The sequence below is a fragment of the Cyprinus carpio genome, chromosome B10 (assembly GCF_018340385.1).
Source record: "Cyprinus carpio isolate SPL01 chromosome B10, ASM1834038v1, whole genome shotgun sequence".
Taxonomy (NCBI): domain Eukaryota; kingdom Metazoa; phylum Chordata; class Actinopteri; order Cypriniformes; family Cyprinidae; genus Cyprinus; species Cyprinus carpio.
Window position 1 is genome coordinate 20,838,522 of NC_056606.1, and position 17,390 is coordinate 20,855,911.

A 17,390-nucleotide genomic window follows, 5' to 3' on the forward strand; every position below is an offset into this window, starting at 1 on the left:
TAAAGAGGAGTTTTGTGAAGCTAACAAGTAGTTTTTACAGATTCACATTTTTATCAAAGTCTATTTTTATGATATGTGTATAAAAATAAGCATTAATGATTAATGCTACAGAAGCACTACCTCTGAACAACGTAAAGACTGTCTTTGTTATTTATAAACTACTTTCTTCAAGTGTTAAACCTGTCATACAAGATGACACAGTGGTGCTGGTGTTTTTTGTCATTCCAGTTTCACTGTCACCGAACCTGTTTGGTTTCAGAGATAATGAACTGTGATGTGGCTCTTGTCCTGATCACTGTTTTACACCTGAAATGCAGTCTTGTTCTCACAGTAAGGACAAGGAGCCATCTGCCTTTTTTAAAAGCCACTGATATTTCCCTAATCTCAGGACATTTGAAACAACAATAAAGGTCTATACCTGCTCTTTACCTGCTTTTTTATTTTAAATGGTGATTCTGAGTGACTTTCATTTTAGTGTGAATTTTTTTTTTAAATGTATATAAAAAAACAAATAATTCACGCTTTAAGTAGTTGGAATATTTAATGTTTTTTTTTTTTTTTTTTTTTTTTTTTACAATTTGATTTAAATTTGAAATATTTCAGACTGAGGAAACGCTGTTCATAGAGCGCGTGTGAGAGAGCTCACCTGTGTGTGTCTCGTTGACGTGACAAGTAGAGCTCAGGTGTGTGTGTGTGTGTGTCGGGACTCACTCGATCATTTGTACATCTGGTTTCATCTGAGAAAGGCGTTGAACATGGCCTCAAAGAAAACCGAATCGAAGAAAAACGAGAAAACGGATAAATCTGAAAAAGCTTTAGCTGCAGAAAAGGAGCAATTCGTCAAACTTCAGGTGAGAACGCACATATTTACTTCAGTCAACGTGTATTTGATTTTTAGTGGTCGTTTATATAGATATACTTAAGAAAAATCTATTTTTAATTTCAATGATAAGATGGTAATATGACAAAAACACCTGATCAATAGACCATTTATCATATTACCTTATCTTTGAAACTATTTAAAACAGTTTTCCACTTTTAAATACGTTTTATTGCATGGAATCCCCCTGAAATTTATGTTTAGTGCATATACGTGTCGGCGACAAACAATCGCCATTATGTTTTAAAAACATTGTTTTAATGTACATTACTTGTTTTTTTGTTTGTTTTTTTGGACATGCGCTATTATAATGCTATGTTTTTTGACATGTACCACTGTAATATAATGCTTCTGGGTATGTACCACAGTAATAACGTGTTTGATAGTTTAATACAATAATCTTTTTTGGACATGTGCCATACATGGTTTGTATGGAAGAGTATCATTGTAATCCAGTGTCTTTTACCATAGTAATATGGATATACATTAAAGTACCATGTAAATACCATGGTATGGATATGGTTGTATATTATTATATTACCAGAAACTGAACTGCTGTGTAAATACATGTAAGATCAGACTCAGATGGTCATCCTGACTGCAATTATTTATTGGTTATTAATTTGTGCTTCACTTCATTGTGATGTGTATTATTTAATATTTCAAACAGTCATATTCATTTACATTACAGGTGAGCATCATTTATTGAGTTTAATTAATAATGTTTCATCTGGTTTACAGCTTCAAAGCATCACCAAATCCATCACTAATGTGGAGGCCCCTATCAAAGAGAAATATGGACGCAGTATCCTTTAATATTGATTTAATACAGCATTTCTTGTGTTTATAATCATGTTCATTGTGTGTTGTAGTGAGCTTACGCACAGATGCCCAGGTTTTACAGTCACAGCATGTACTTTATCAGTCAATCGGTCAAATTTAGTAACGCTTTTCACTATAAACTGTTTCAAACCAGCTTCACGAAAAATGATGATGTTAATGTTTATAATATCTTCATGCCTTATAGTTGCATTTAGCAGAATCACAGCTGGGTGATAATATAGTTTACATTTTACCACAATGTAAACACTCAAGCAATTGAGATTTGTTATATTGTTTATATAGCTTTATGTGAGTGTACTCTATGTATATGGATAAAGTTATATATTTCCACCTTTATATAAAGAGCTGGGTGATAATCTAGTTGCATTTTAAGATACAATACAAATTCAAGCATTTGAAATTTGCTATTTAGCAAATGCTGTGAATCATCTTTGCTAAATATCATCTGGACTTGTACGTTGTCCTTAACTTCTGCACAGATATCATTTTAGGCACACATAAGGAAGGCGGTGCCGTCACGTTCTGGTCTCACGCCGTGAGTCTGCCGCTGTCCAGTAACGCCATCCTCAGCTGGAAGTTCTGCCACGTGGTGCACAAACTGCTTCGAGACGGCCATCCTAACGTCAGTCTCATCTACCACAGTATCATCAGATGAAAATGACTTTACCCTACTAATATAAATGTATGTCTTTCTTGTAGACTTTACGAGACAGCAGAGGTCACACCGCAAGCATTAGACAGATGGGAACATTATGGGTGAGTTCGAAATGATCCGGATGTTTTTCTGTTGAGCAAGTCATTTACATCATCTTTCATCTGAAACTTTCAGCTTATAGTTTGTATGTGTTTGCTGTGTTTTAGGGGAATCTACATGATAGATATGGACATATTGTTGCACTGTATGCCAAGCTGCTGTGTATTAAAATCGATTTCCATTTAAAAGTAAGTTTAATGTTTCCTTCATTGACATATGAGTTAAAAAATATCTATCTATCTATCTATCTATCTATCTATCTATCTATCTATCTATCTATCTATCTATCTATCTATCTATCTATCTATCTATCTATCTTATCTAACTAATCTGGTTTCCACCACAGCATCTGGAGATCCCACCAAACCTTGAAGCTCCTGAACAGGTTCTTGATAAAGCCATCGCCATTGATATCAACAAAGTGTAAGTACATTGCTAATGATTTCAGTGAGCTTGAATAATCGGTTGATGTACATGAATTACTGATGATTATTGTATTTACAGGTTTGATATGACAGGTGAGGTTCTGGAGTACATGGAAGCTGCTCTAAAGCTGCAAGAAACAGGTAAACATAATAAATTAAATTTATGTTTAAATTGATCAAAAGTGACAGTAAAAACATTTATAATGTTACATTCCATTCCATTTCAAGTGCTGTTTTTCTTTCTACACGTCAAAGAATTCTGAAAAAATGTATAACGGATTGCACAAAATATAAATAAATAATAAGTATAATATAACACTGAAGACTGGAGTAATGATGCTGAAAATTCAGCTATGCATCACAGGAATAAATTACATTTTAAAATATATTCACATAGAAAATGGTTATTTTAAATTGTAATAATATTTCAGTTTTTACTGCATTTTTGATCAAATAAATACAGCCTTGGTGAGAAGAAGAGATGGCAGTGTGTATAATAAATATGTCTTTCTTTTTAAATGCAGTTTTCCGGCAGATGGAGTGCAGCTCCACCAGCTCTACCACTCCTGTGGGTCAGTGCCGTCTGGCACCGCTGGTTCTCGTCATCCAGGACTGCGGTCTGCTCTACCATTTCCTGGTCAAGCTCTTATTCAAGCTACACAGCCGTGAGTCTTGTTGTTTACACGCTGCTCTCTTCATTTATATGCATTATTTTCATTGAGTTTACCGGCGCTGTGCATCTGTGTCACAGGAATACCGGTGGACGCTCTGTTAGGACACAGGGAACGATTCCGCGAGCAGTTCAACAGGTAACGGTGGACTGCAGTATTACTTAGAAATTTTGTCCAAAAGCAGAAAATTGTTTTAGTTATTGCTGCTGATGAATATATATTTACTGAAATAAACATTCTTCATGCCAATCTAGAAACTAACAAGTGAATTCAGGTATCAAAGCATTATAATGTACAGAAGAAAAGATGGTCAAATGTTAGTACTTTAAATGTTTCTAGTAAAAAAAAAAACTGATATTATGAGCTTTCAATATGAGCCTAATCATAATGACACTGATTTATAAAAAATAAATAATAATAATAACTAATAATATCAGACTTTACTGATGTAATGTACACTATAATTCAGAATCATTTGTGGTCGGTAAGATTTTTTGTTTGTTTGTTTTTGAAAGAAGGCTCCCCAAGGCTGCATTTATTTGATTAAAATTACAGCAAAAATTGAAATATTGTGAAATATTATTACAATTTAATGAATGCAGTTTATTGTAATTTATTTCTGTGATGCAAAGATGAATTTTCAGCATTTTCAGTGTCACATGATCCTTCAGAAATCATTCTAATATGCTGATTTGCTGCTCAAGAAACATTTTTTTATGATCAAATATGCTTTTTAATATAATATTCATGAAAACTGTGATCATTTTTTTTTTTTTTTAGGATTCTTTGTTGAATAGGAAGTTCAAAAGAACAGCATTTATTTACAGTGCATTTACTAATTTGGCAGATGCTTTATTCAATTAAATTCACAAAATGTAAAAGTGGAGTTCAGGAGTTGTTTTTGGTCTGTCTTTGTCCTCCACAGTTTGACGCAGTTTTTCGAGAGAGCGAGAGGGATGGAGTTTTTCAAATCTATCATTCAGATTCCTGATCTTCCCGATGTAAGATCTTTACATCCATAAATAATTCAGTTTCAAGTCATGTTTACTGGTTTTTACAAAATGCTATCGAAGAAACAATATTGACAGATGGCGTAAAATGCTGAACCGGTGAATATATGCATATGAATGTTGTAGGAGCCTCCAAATTTCCTGCGTGCAGCTTCACTCGCTGATCACGTGAAGCCTATGGTCGTTCAGAATGAGACATTCCCTGACTACGATGAAACGGACACGCAGCTGGATTTTGGTGAAGGAAACTATCAGATGGTAAAAACAACCTGGATCGGTCAAGCCTTGTAGACTGGCTCAGAAAAAGTCTTACTAAGTGCTTTTCCACATTTGTGACAATTTTGATTATATTGTTCAACAGTATTACGGATACAACCAGTTTGACCCTTCAACTGACATACCAGAGCAGAGGTAACACACCACTTTATGAAAGAGTACACACAAATTAGATCTATTTAACTATTTATCAGTTTTTTCTTTGGCAGCAGTGAGACTAAATGAAGAGCAAATGAAGACTTCTAGAGTTTCAGAAGATCTCAAAAATATCAGATTTGTCAGCGATCTAAATATGAACTCAATATTCTTGAACTACTACTTAGCTGATATAGATAAATATTATAGTTTCTTGGTAAGAATGAGAATTCATTCATATATCTTCTGTTTTCACTTTAATTGAAGTTAAACCGCTAGTAATTTTGTTGTGTTTTTGTTATTTTTATTACTATTATTTTTTTAAAATGTCTATATAGTTTCTATTAATTTGTATATATTATTTTATTTAGATTATGTAGTTTTAAGTAACAATTTTCTTTGCTTTAAAATTTTAAAATGTATTTAAATAAGTCATGCTTTGGTTTTAGTTAATGATAATAATAACCCTGATGTAGACATGACTTATTTGTGTAAAAGGGAGTTTTAGGAGAGAGAAAAAAAATTGAGAATGCTAGAAGTCAATCAAATGTTTGGTTGCACTTTTCACTGAAATGACGTTTCTTATGATCGTTAAAACCTTTTAATCTGATGTTTAAAATAGTTTTGTACACAAAGAGAAGTTGTGTTATTTCATAATACAAGTTAGTTTTGTTTTAATATTTTTTGTTGATTGTTTTGTTTTTATTATGGTTCAATTTGGTGTCCAAATGTTTGAAATTCTTTTGATTTGCTCTATAACATTAACTCTCACACAGAGAGACCGAGGCTGATACTCTGAGGAAGGAACTGGAGGTGGTGAAACCAGAGCTGGAGCTCATAAAAGTGGAGGTTAGATTTGTCTATTAATTATATCTGTCTTGAGAAGTGTCTTCTTCTCCTGTGACTGATTCCCATCATCCGTGTGTCTGCAGGCCCAGCGCGCCGTGGTCCAGCTCAAATCTCAGGTCAATAAACTGGAATCCGAGCTTGAGGACCAGCGGACGCACAAGCAGATGGCTCTGGTGGAGAACGAGCGTCTGCGCATGGAGGTGGAGAACCTCAGGGCACAGACCGCAGTCGCTGCCAGCATACAGGCCACAGTCGAGGACGCGGGCAGTGAGTGACCTCTGACCCCAGACTCAGATACATGACATATATGCTACTGTTTGTTTGTTTGTTTGGAAGAAATAAGTATTTTATTCAGCAGCAAGGATGCAGTAGATTAATCAAAATTGAGAGACAATAATGCCACAAAAGATTTTTTTTTTTTGTAAGTGATGTGTTTTTTATTAATCATGAAGGATGATGTATATTGGTTTCCACAAAAATATGAAGCAGCGCAATTTTTTTTGTTTTTGATTATGATAATAATTGTTTATTTTTCTTAAGATGTGGTTATTAGTATTATTTTTGTTTGTGAATGTGACACTGAAGACTGGAGTAATGATGCTGAAAATTCAGCTTTGCATCACAGGAATAAATTACATTTTAAAATATATTTGAAAAGAAACCAGTTAATTTGAATCAAAATAATATTTCATAATATTACTGTGTTTGCTGTATTTTTGATCAAATAAATGCAGCCTTGGTGAGCATAAGAGTCTTCTTTTTCAAACTTTTGAATGGTAGTATGAATGAAAATCTCTTGTTCTTGTGTTTTCTAGGCAGAGCTCAGACTGCTCAGATACATTTCACTCGACTCAAAGAGAAACATGCCGAGCTGGTCAGCAGACATGCTGATCTCATGCGGAAGGTAAAGACAATTTTGTGCTGCTTTCCTTGCATATTATTGATAAACAGGGCCGGTAACTTTGTCACTCACAGCATCAATTACACGATATGTGATCTTCCAGTACAATTATACTTTGATTGACTTCCTCATATTTCTGTTATTGCCTAATGTGAGGAATATTCCCCAAATATGTTGCCACTAGGAGTTCTGGAGAATAAAGTATCTTCATTTGTCATAGATAAACTAAAGATGGTGAAATGTCTTTGCCATATGGTTATTGTCATTGTTAATGGTCATGATCTTCTGTGTCAGAATGCAGAGATGGTGAAGCAGCTCAGCAGCACTCAGCAGGCGCAGGAGGAGCTGCTCACATACAAACAGCAGATGGCAGTAGAGGTGGAACAACTGAGACAGGACAACAGCTCTAAGGTCACACTCCACTCATTTATGTTCATGATTCCAGTAATTCTAGAGATTTAAAAGTCGCCTTACCACTCATACTAACCTGGAATAATATAGGTTAGTTGACCTTTAGGAGATTTTCAATGCTGATGCAAATATTCCAATATTATAGTTTTAATAATAGCATTATTGTAGTATCAAAATTTAATGAAATTTAATGCATTTAATGTATTTCTGCCAGTCAGAACAAATCAGTAGTATTTTAAAATATTATTTCAATAACAAAAAGAAAGAAATATTAAAATGTAATTTATTCCTGTGATGCAAAACTGAATTTCCAGCATCATTACTCCAGTCTTCAGTGTCACATGATCTTCAGAAATCATTCTAATATGCTGATCTGCTGCTCAAGAAACATTTTTTATTATTATCAATGTTAAAAGCAGTTGTGCTGCTTCATATTTCTATGGAAACTGACACATTTTAATGATTATTTAATGAATGAAATGTTCAAAAGAACAGCATTTATTTGAATAATGAATCTTCTGTAACATTATAAAAGTCTTTACTGTCAATTTTGACCAATTTAATTTATCCTTTCAATAAAATGAAAAAAAAATCTTACTGACTCTTTTTGAATGGTAGAGAGTTTACTCAAAAACAACAGAAATTGTACATCATCCATTGACAATCAGGTTAGATGATTTAATTGAAATTAGTGCAGATAATCTCATAAATATCTGCTGATATATCCACCAGTCATTAACTGAACTGAACCGTAATTTTCAGCTGGAGGCACAGAGAGCAGAAATTGAACGTTTGAAGCAAGAGCTAGCGACCGAGAGGGCTGCAATGTTCCAAGTCCATAATACCTTGCAGAGCAAGGAGAAGGTAGGCTCTCTATCAATGTGCATAAATGACTTCAGTTTTCTAGATTAGCAACTGAATGCATTAAAACTGGTAAATACTGTAATGTGTCTCTGATCTGTGTGTGTTTAGGCCGGAGACGAGTTGAGCAGTGTGTTGGTGGGTCTTCAGGCAGAAAAAGAAACACTGCTTCGTACAGTGAAAGATCAGGAAGCTGAGATTGCTAGTCTGCGTCAGGCCGCCCAACTCCACCAGACCACCCTACAGCAGGAGAGAGACCGACATCAGAGAGAGATGACCGCGCTGCAGAACCAGCTGCAGGAGAAAGTCAGTGCAACGTCTTATTCCTTCCTAATGGCAATTAATATGAACTTGCATGCAGTTTTTTGCTGTCATAATTTTAAACAAAACAGCATGAGGTCTGAATGAGTGTGTTTGCTGTTTATTTGTGGTCAGTTGTGTCGGGAACAGGAGCTGCAGCTGGAGATGGAGAAACTGAGACGTGAGCTGGAGGAGAAGCGAGCGGAGCTGCTGCGTGCTCAGAGTGCTCTGAACAGTAAAGAAACCGTGAGTATCTCCTCCTCAGTAGACACTCTGTTACAAACATATGCAAGCTGTTTCCATTTGTGCAACTGATGCATGATATGACTTTTTTTTTTGTTTTTTTACACAAGCATGCAGACACTAATTGAACATATTAGTGGGTGACCAATATGATTTTTACAAAATCAAATGCTGATACAATATTTAGAGAGCGGGCTGACTGATTGCTTATACACTACTGAAATATAATATAATTAGGGCTGTCAAATGATTAATCACGATTAATCACATCCAAAATAAAAGTTTTGTTTACATAATATATGTGTGTATACTGTGTATATTTATTATGAATATAGAAATAACACACACATGCAATATCAAAAGACTTATGCTGATATATAATTAATATATTTTATAGAGAGCGGAATATAAATATATGATATAAATGTAAATTGCTAAATATATAATTTATGTGTACTGTATTTATATATACATAATAATATACCTGTAAACATACATATATTATGTCAAAACTTTTTATTTTGGATGTGATTAATCGTGATTAATCATTTGACAGCCAAAATAATAAACTAGTGCTTTTTTAATCGTGATAATCATATATGTGTGTGTAAAAGTTTTTGTTTTCATAATATATATGTGTGTGTATTTATTATGTATATATAAATACAAACACATGCATGTAAATATGTTATGTTTATATATTAAATATATTTATATAAAATATAAGAATATAGATGTATGTAAATATTTTCAAAATATATACTGTATATGTGTATTTATATATTCATAATAAATATATATAGTACACATAAATATTATGTAAACAAAAACTTTTATTTTGGATGCGATTAATAGCAATTAATCGTTTGACAGCACTAAATATAACATAATACCTGTCAAAAGCATGATTTATTGCTGTGATAGAAGGCTGAGTTTTTTAGCATCATTTCTCCAGTCTTCAGTGTCACATGATCTCATGATTTTGGTTAAATATTGACACATAACACAGCCTGGTGATTTTATACTAAGAACAAAGGATGTGAAACAAAGGATCTTTTTGTCAAGACCTGCTTATGTTTGTCAGTTCACCTACGATCACCTACGTCTGGATCAACACTACACCTTCAAAACTGTGCATTATTTGGGTTTGTATGTGTGTTTCAGACAGGAGACCAGCTGAGCAGCGTGTTAGTGGGTCTGCAGGCGCAGAAGGAGGTTCTTCTACGTTCAGTGAAAGAACAGGAGGCTGAGATCACTAACCTGCGTCAGGCCGCCCAGCTCCACCAGGCCACGCTGCTGCAGGAGAGAGACAGGAGTCAGAGAGAGATCACAGCGCTGCAGAGCCAAATGCAGGCCAAGGTCAGAAAAGCTAGGGATTGTGGGCAAGATTTCTCCCAAAAAACATTCATGCATACATAGTTTGAAAATCCTTCAATAGTATAGGTACACTTTTTAAAGTACTATGATTTGGGACGCTGATAGCTGACACAATACTGAAATATGATAATACAAAACAATAATAGCAAATATTAATATAATATTTTTGTTAATGTAATATTAGTTATATAAATATCAGTTCTGTCAATATTTAGAGTGGACTGACTGAAAGCTAATACAATACTGAAATATGCTGTATGACTCAATTCAATAATATCTAATATTTACATAATATAATATTAGTTATGTCAGTATTTATAGAGTGGACTGATTGATAGCTAATAAAATGATCTATGATATACTGTATAATAGCAAATATAATACAATATAATACTATTTAATAAAACAAATATTTTTATCTCATCTAATCTAATACAATCTTATATAAATATTAGTTATGTAAGTATTTAGAAAGTGAGCTGACTGAAAAATACAATTATTAATGTTTTTTTGTGTAATATAATACATGAAAGTAACTTATGTCAATATTTAGAGAGTGGGCTGACTGATAGCTGATATAATGGTGAACTATATGATACATTATATAAAGTCATACTATGATTTGGGACGGTTTAATCTTGTATAGGATGAACAGTATGCACATTGGGATGTAGCCCAGGTTTAGCTTCTGTAGTGTCTACTGAGGGTCTTAATTAGTGTTTTTTTTCTGTACAGTTAAGTCTGGACTCAGGACTGTTGCAGCAGAAGCTGCAGGATGAGCAGTTCAGTCTGTTGCAGTGCGCTGTGGTGGAGGCCGAGGGCATCGTGCTGGACGCTGTGGCCAAAGTGGACGATCCACTGCACGTGCGCTGCATCAGCACCCCAGGTCTGTCCTTCCTCACCCTCCTCCTCCTCATACCTCTGAATATCCTCATCACTTCTTTTACTCTACATATATCTAATCTCTGCTTGCAGATTATTTGATCAATCGTGCTGAGTTGACGTTGGCGTCCATTGATAAGATGCAGCAGAGTCAAGCGGCCTATTTGAGGAATATGGATGGTAAGACGTCGGTCATTCTCATCAGTAAGCTACAGGTTGAGGTGTTAGTGTGATGTAATCTCTTACTCCTCCTTTTCTAGACGCCAGTGGTTTGTTGAGGTCAGTGACCCAGTTCTCCCATCTCATCGCTGACACTATTGTGAATGGAGCAGGAACTGCACACTCCGCGCCTACGGACCAAGCAGACCGTGAGAGTCCTAATTATTCTTTATTATTAAAAATACACACATGCACATTTCATATGCATATAGTGCTGCTGACATTCAAAATCAAACTTTCTGCAGTGTAACAAAACATACACAAAACATTTATAATTTCTTTAAAAACAGGTTGTATTAAACAAAGTGTTTAAAATTATATACGCATTTTGCATAATAAAACCTGCACAGATTATTTGCTTCAGAAAATACAGCTAATATGACACAGTTTGGGTTTTTAGATGGTCCAAACTGCTTATTTTGGTCCTTTAGATGGTCCATGCTGGTTTAGCTGCTTGTCTAGATATCATTTTTAATTTTTTAAAAATAAGCTGCATTACCGCAGTCTTTATAGTGATTCAAGGTTTTGTATTTGAACATCTGTTCTGATTATTTGCATTAGAAAATCAGCTAATACCAGATGGTTTTGCATTGTTTTTAGGTGGTCTAAGACAAGTATAATTTATAATTTCTTTAAAAAAGTTGCAAATGAACAGTATTTAACATTATTTATAGTTTTGATTAATACATTTACCAATGTTTTGCATTAGAAAATCCAGCTAATACCAGATGGGTTTGTGTAGTTTTTAGCTGAACCAAGCTGTAAAGTTATGGTTCCTAGATGGTCCAAACTGCTTTAGATGTAATTTAGAATTTCTTTAAAATTACCACAGTCTTTAAAGTTATTCAAATTTTCTATCACAAACATTTTGTATTACAAAATTTGTACTGATAATTTGCATAAGAAAATCCATCTAACACCAGATGGTTTTACATGGTTATAGCTTTTTTGCATTTTTTTTCCCAGCAGTCTGATGATTTATGGTTAATTTCTCCATAGGTTTGACAGATAACTGCCGGGATTGTGCCACTCACTGCCTCCAGTATCTGAAAGAGCTGAAGCTGAAGGCCACGCTCCCGAGAGCTGACCCTACCGCGGTCCGCTATGTGGTCCAGCGTATCCTCAACCAAGGCCAGGTGCGCTGGGCCAGAGATAGCATCTTCAGACTTGATCTGTGTTTGTGTGACGTAATAAGTGACCTCTCTCCTGGTCTTCTGCAGGACCTGCTGCCCAGGGGAGCAGACGTGCGGAAGGAAGAGCTGGCAGAAATGGTGGATAAGGAAATGGCTGCGACTTCCACTGCCATTGAAGATGCTGTGCTGAGAATGGATGTAAGTTACACTGTGTTAATGATGCTGGATTGAACTCAGGATTTGCTATGACTTCATGAGTTTTTTCTTATGTAATACAGGAAATATTAAGCCAGGCAAGAAGAGATTCATCTGGAGTGAAGCTGGAAGTTAACCAGAAGTTAGTTTGGGATATAGTTTTATACAGTTTGTCGTTTATGTGTTATGTAATTAAATGTTTGTTTTGTTCTATTACAGCATCATTGGCTCGTGTTCAGATCTAATGAAGGTACGTTTAGATTCACAGAGATGAATATGTTGTTAAATACATTACCATTTAAAATGCATGAAATTGACAGTAAAAACACGTATAATGTACAAACGATTTTATTTGAATTTGAAATTGAATTTTCTTTTAATCCTGAATCCAGAAAAAAGTATCATGGTTTCCACAGCTCAGGATTTATAATAATTATAAATGTTTCTTGAGCAGCAAATCAGTGTATTAGAAAGATTTCTGAAGGATCATGTGACACTGAAGACTGGAGTAATGGTGCTGAAAATTCAGCTTTGCATTACTGAAATAAATTACATTTTAACATATATTCACATAGAAAACAGTTATTTTAAATGCTATTAATATTTCAAAACGTCTCAGTTTGTACTGTATTTTAATCAAATAAATGCAGCCTAAGTTACTTTTTATTAAACATAAAAAATACTGACCTTAAACTTTTTAAATTGGTAATGTATATCAAGATTTTTCCAGTAATTTTTCATCACTTTTGTCCATAGGCTATACACATGCTGGTGACGGCTGCTACTGACCTGCAGAGAGACATTGTGGACAATGGCCGGGTATGATTCGGCTATTTGGACAATATTAGATAATTTTCATAAATCATGCATACTCATACACCTTATTGCCCTATTCCATCTAAGGGTGCTGGTTCTGTCAAAGACTTCTATGCTAAAAATTCACGTTGGACGGAGGGACTGATTTCAGCGTCAAAGGCTGTAGGATGGGGTGCAACGCAGATGCTGTGAGTGTGTAGAATATTTAAAGCTTTAACCTGGATTTATTAGCATCAATCCCTGTGACTGTGATTTATTATCTCACAAAGTGAATCAGCTGATAAAGTCGTGACCGACAGAGGCAAATATGAAGAGCTGATCGTCTGCTCTCATGAGATCGCAGCCAGTACGGCACAACTTGTCGCTGCTTCAAAGGTAAAATTCATGAGACCAATATAAGTGTGTGTTTAATCCAATCAAATCTGATGACTGACACATCAATCCTTCATTTAACAGGTAAAGGCAGATCGAGGCAACAAGAAGCTCCAAACTTTACAGCAAGCATCCCGTCACGTGAATGACATGGCCGCTGTTGTGGTGTCGTCTACTAAATCAGGACAAATGCAGATTGAGAACAAGAGTGAGTTTCATGGACACATGCAAATAGTGAAGTTTGTTACCACCAACAATGCTGGAATGCACAGTAAAGGAATAGTTTAACCAAAAATTACATTCACACTCATGTTAAAGGAATAATTTAAGGAAAGATTAGTATTGGAATAGTTTAAGATTTAGTTGAGTTTGTTTTTTGATGATTTGATTTTGATAAATTTAAGTTTAGGACAGCTGATAAAAATCTCACAATAATCTACAAGTAATCCACATGACTTTAGTCCTTCAGTTAATGTCTTGTAAAATAAAAAGTTGTGTCTTTGTAAGAACAAATGCAGTACATCAAAGCATTTTAACATGAATAAACCATTGTTTCTGTCTAAAATATGAGTCCTCTATACATAATATTGCCTTCTCCAGTGAAAAAGTTATTTTGTTTGAGTCAGAAATGAGAAATGTACACATATTAAGCACTGTTTACAAGCCAAAACAGTTCTAAAAAAAAATGTTGGTGGATTTTGATGTGAGAGGACAATAGGGGATTATTATGGATTACGGACTTGTATTTTAGCCAGAAGTGACAGTTTTAAATTAAAATGTCTTTATAATGGATTTGTTTGTTACAAACACGCAGCTTTTTTCACTTCATAAGACATTAATTGATGGACTGGAATGATGGATTACTTGTGGATTATCGTGATGTTTTTATCAGCTGTTCGGACTCTCATTTTGATGGCACCCATTCACTGCAGAGCATCCATTTGTGAGTGATGTGATACTAAATTTTTAAGTGTGTCCTCTTGGTTTTTTTTCCATAGACTCCATGGACTTTTCCGGCTTGTCTCTTATAAAACTCAAAACAGAAGAAATGGATTCTCAGGTAAATTTGCCAAAATGAAAAATAGTAGTTTTAGGTATTAAAACACCCTTACATCATCCAATCAAATCCCAAAGGATTAAATCAAGTACAAAATTCATATTATTCACTTTGAAATACATCACATCATGCAAGTAAAAATGATTTGCAAATTCTTTTTCATGCTTGAAATGCATATTTGTTTATAGGTGAAAGTATTAGAGTTGGAGAAGCAGCTGGTGAACGAGCGTATACGATTGGGAGAACTCAGGAAAAAGCACTATGAGATGGGAGGGATCCCGATGGACTCGCCTCCAGGGAATACAGTCAATAGTTTTGACAGTTCACTGCCTACTGTTTTTCCTGACCCGCCCAACATGGAACTGCCCAGTCTGGACGCGTTCACACTGGACCCACCCAGATTCGAACCACTTCGACTGGACCCGCCCAGACCGGAGCCCCCCGCACCCGAACCTGCCAAAACCAGCTCTAAACGAACCTCAATCTTCCATAAATCAGGCAGTCTCCTCAAGAATGCAGTAAGTATTTACAGACACTGTTCGCTTTGGGCCACTTTAACTGTATTGCCAGTGAAAATATTGCCTTTTTAGATGTTAAATTTAGATGTCGATTTGTTTTTCTTTGTTTATCTCACACAGTTTAGGTGAAAGGAGTCTGAGCCCTGGATGTATAAAGAAGAAACCATCATAATGTATATTATTTTCATTGTTTCATCATGAGTCTCTACTGCATATCTTCCTTTATGCAATACAGTATGGTGTGAATTAAATATTTAAAATTATGCTTTTAATTTATACTATCATTTAGTGAAATGCTACAGTAACATATTTTATCATGCTATTTTTTTTATTTTTAAGTACCAGGTTGAAGACTTATTTTTTTCTTTTTCTCAGCACCATCAATTGATGGCTGGTAGTTAATTTGGGATCTTTTAACACCTTTTACAATTTTAAAGTAAATGAACTTGAAGTTGTAAATGCAAACTGATGTAAATAAAAAATGATTAATTATGTTGGGTAAGTTATGCATGTGCTGGTTGTTTTTAACACCTGTATTTACAGATGCAACAACAAATTAAAAACATGTTATAAATCCATTCAAAAACCATTCATGAAATCTCTAATTTAATGTTTATCAAAAACTGCATGCATACTTAACCATACACAATTATAAGCAGTGTTGTTTATGTTACTTTCTGATTACATTTGATTACTTTTCTAAATTTCTAATGAATGTTTTCTACTGTTAATCATTTTCAAGCAGGGCTAACCTTACAGTATTCAACGCTCATTACTGACAGACTTCTCAAAATCTAATTAAGATTAAAGTAATTGAATTTTAAAGTAAAGCCACCACAAAATCAGACTTTAGCAGACATTAGACATCATTCTGAGGTTAAATACAGATTTAAAATCATAACAAGATATAGTTTAACAGCTATGATACTGTTTTTGAAATCAAATCGTTGCACAGCTATGACATTAAACACTCACATCTAACAATGCTTTTGAATGTAAAAAATCTTGTGTAATATAACTTGTGTTTGTTTGCTGATTTAAAAAAAAGAAATTAATTGTTTTTGCCATGAAAATAGCCTAAGATGCTGACATGGCATTACATAAATACAGGTGCTGGTCATATAATTAGAATATCATCAAAAAGTTTATTTATTTCACTAATTCCATTCAAAAAGTGAAACTTGTATATTATATTCATTCATTACACACAGACTGATATATTTAAAATGTTTATTTCTTTTAATTTTGATGATTATAACTGACAACTAAGGAAAATCCCAAATTCAGTATCTCAGAAAATTAGAATATTGTGAAAAGGTTCAATATTGAAGACACCTGGTGCCAATCAGCTAGTTAACTCAAAACACCTGCAAAGGGTTTTAAATGGTCTCTCAGTCTAGTTCTGTAGGCTACACAATCATGGGGAAGACTGCTGACTTGACAGTTGTCCAAAAGACGACCATTGACACCTTGCACAAGGAAGGCAAGACACAAAAGGTCATTGCAAAAGAGGCTGGCTGTTCACAGAGCTCTGTGTCCAAGCACATTAATAGAGAGATGTGAAGGGAAGGAAAAGATGTGGTAGAAAAAAGTGTACAAGCAATAGGGATAACCGCACCCTGGAGAGGATTTTGCAACAAAAACCCATTCAAAAATGTGGGGGAGATTCACAAAGAGTGGACTGCAGCTGGAGTCAGTGCTTCAAGAACCACTACGCACAGACGTATGCAAGACATGGTTTTCAGTTGTCGGACTCCTTGTGTCAAGCCACTCTTGAACAACAGACAGCGTCAGAAGCGTCTCGCTTCAAAAAGGACTGGACTGCTGCTGAGTGGTCCAAAGTTATGTTCTCTGATGAAAGTAAGTTTTTGGATTTCCTTTGGAAATCAGGGTCCCAGAGTCTGGAGGAAGAGAGGAGAGGCACCTAATCCACATTTCTTGAGGTCCGGTGTAAAGTTTCCACAGTCAGTGATGGTTTGGGGTGCCATGTCATCTGCTGGTGTTGGTCCACTGTGTTTTCTAAGGTCCAAGGTCAACACAGCCGTATCCCAGGAAGTTTTAGAGCACTTCATGCTTCCTGCTGCTGACCAACTTTATGGAGATGCAGATTTCATTTTCCAACAGGACTTGGCACCTGCACACAGTGCCAAAGCTTCCAGTACCTGGTTTAAGGACCATGGCATCCCTGATCTTAATTGGCCAGCAAACTCGTCTGACCCTAACCCCATAGAAAATCTATGGTGTATTGTGAAGAGGAAGATG

General features: G+C 35.0%; 1 protein-coding gene across 2 annotated transcripts; it reads left to right on the plus strand.

Moving 5' to 3' along the window:
* Window positions 1-145: 145 nt before the first annotated feature.
* LOC109058931 (huntingtin-interacting protein 1-related protein-like) lies at window positions 146-16,101 on the plus strand. 2 transcript variants are annotated; one of them, XM_042733215.1, is made up of 35 exons: window positions 146-410; window positions 747-851; window positions 1,622-1,685; window positions 2,203-2,345; window positions 2,423-2,479; window positions 2,585-2,665; window positions 2,824-2,900; window positions 2,982-3,043; window positions 3,427-3,567; window positions 3,654-3,711; window positions 4,499-4,574; window positions 4,710-4,841; window positions 4,945-4,994; window positions 5,771-5,843; window positions 5,927-6,110; window positions 6,659-6,747; window positions 7,039-7,155; window positions 7,918-8,019; window positions 8,128-8,322; window positions 8,452-8,562; window positions 9,724-9,918; window positions 10,672-10,822; window positions 10,912-10,998; window positions 11,079-11,186; window positions 12,037-12,173; window positions 12,258-12,368; window positions 12,449-12,507; window positions 12,585-12,615; window positions 13,122-13,184; window positions 13,269-13,369; window positions 13,451-13,556; window positions 13,638-13,761; window positions 14,552-14,613; window positions 14,799-15,128; window positions 15,249-16,101. In XM_042733215.1, exons 2-35 carry the CDS (start codon window positions 756-758, stop codon window positions 15,255-15,257), a joined length of 3,582 nt encoding a protein of 1,193 aa, XP_042589149.1. In that variant the 5' UTR covers window positions 146-410; window positions 747-755; the 3' UTR covers window positions 15,258-16,101. The 2 variants fall into 2 exon arrangements, with proteins under 2 accessions (XP_042589149.1, XP_042589148.1); XM_042733214.1 differs by lacking the exon at window positions 146-410 and having other exon boundaries at window positions 603-851; window positions 15,249-16,100.
* Window positions 16,102-17,390: the final 1,289 nt, after the last annotated feature.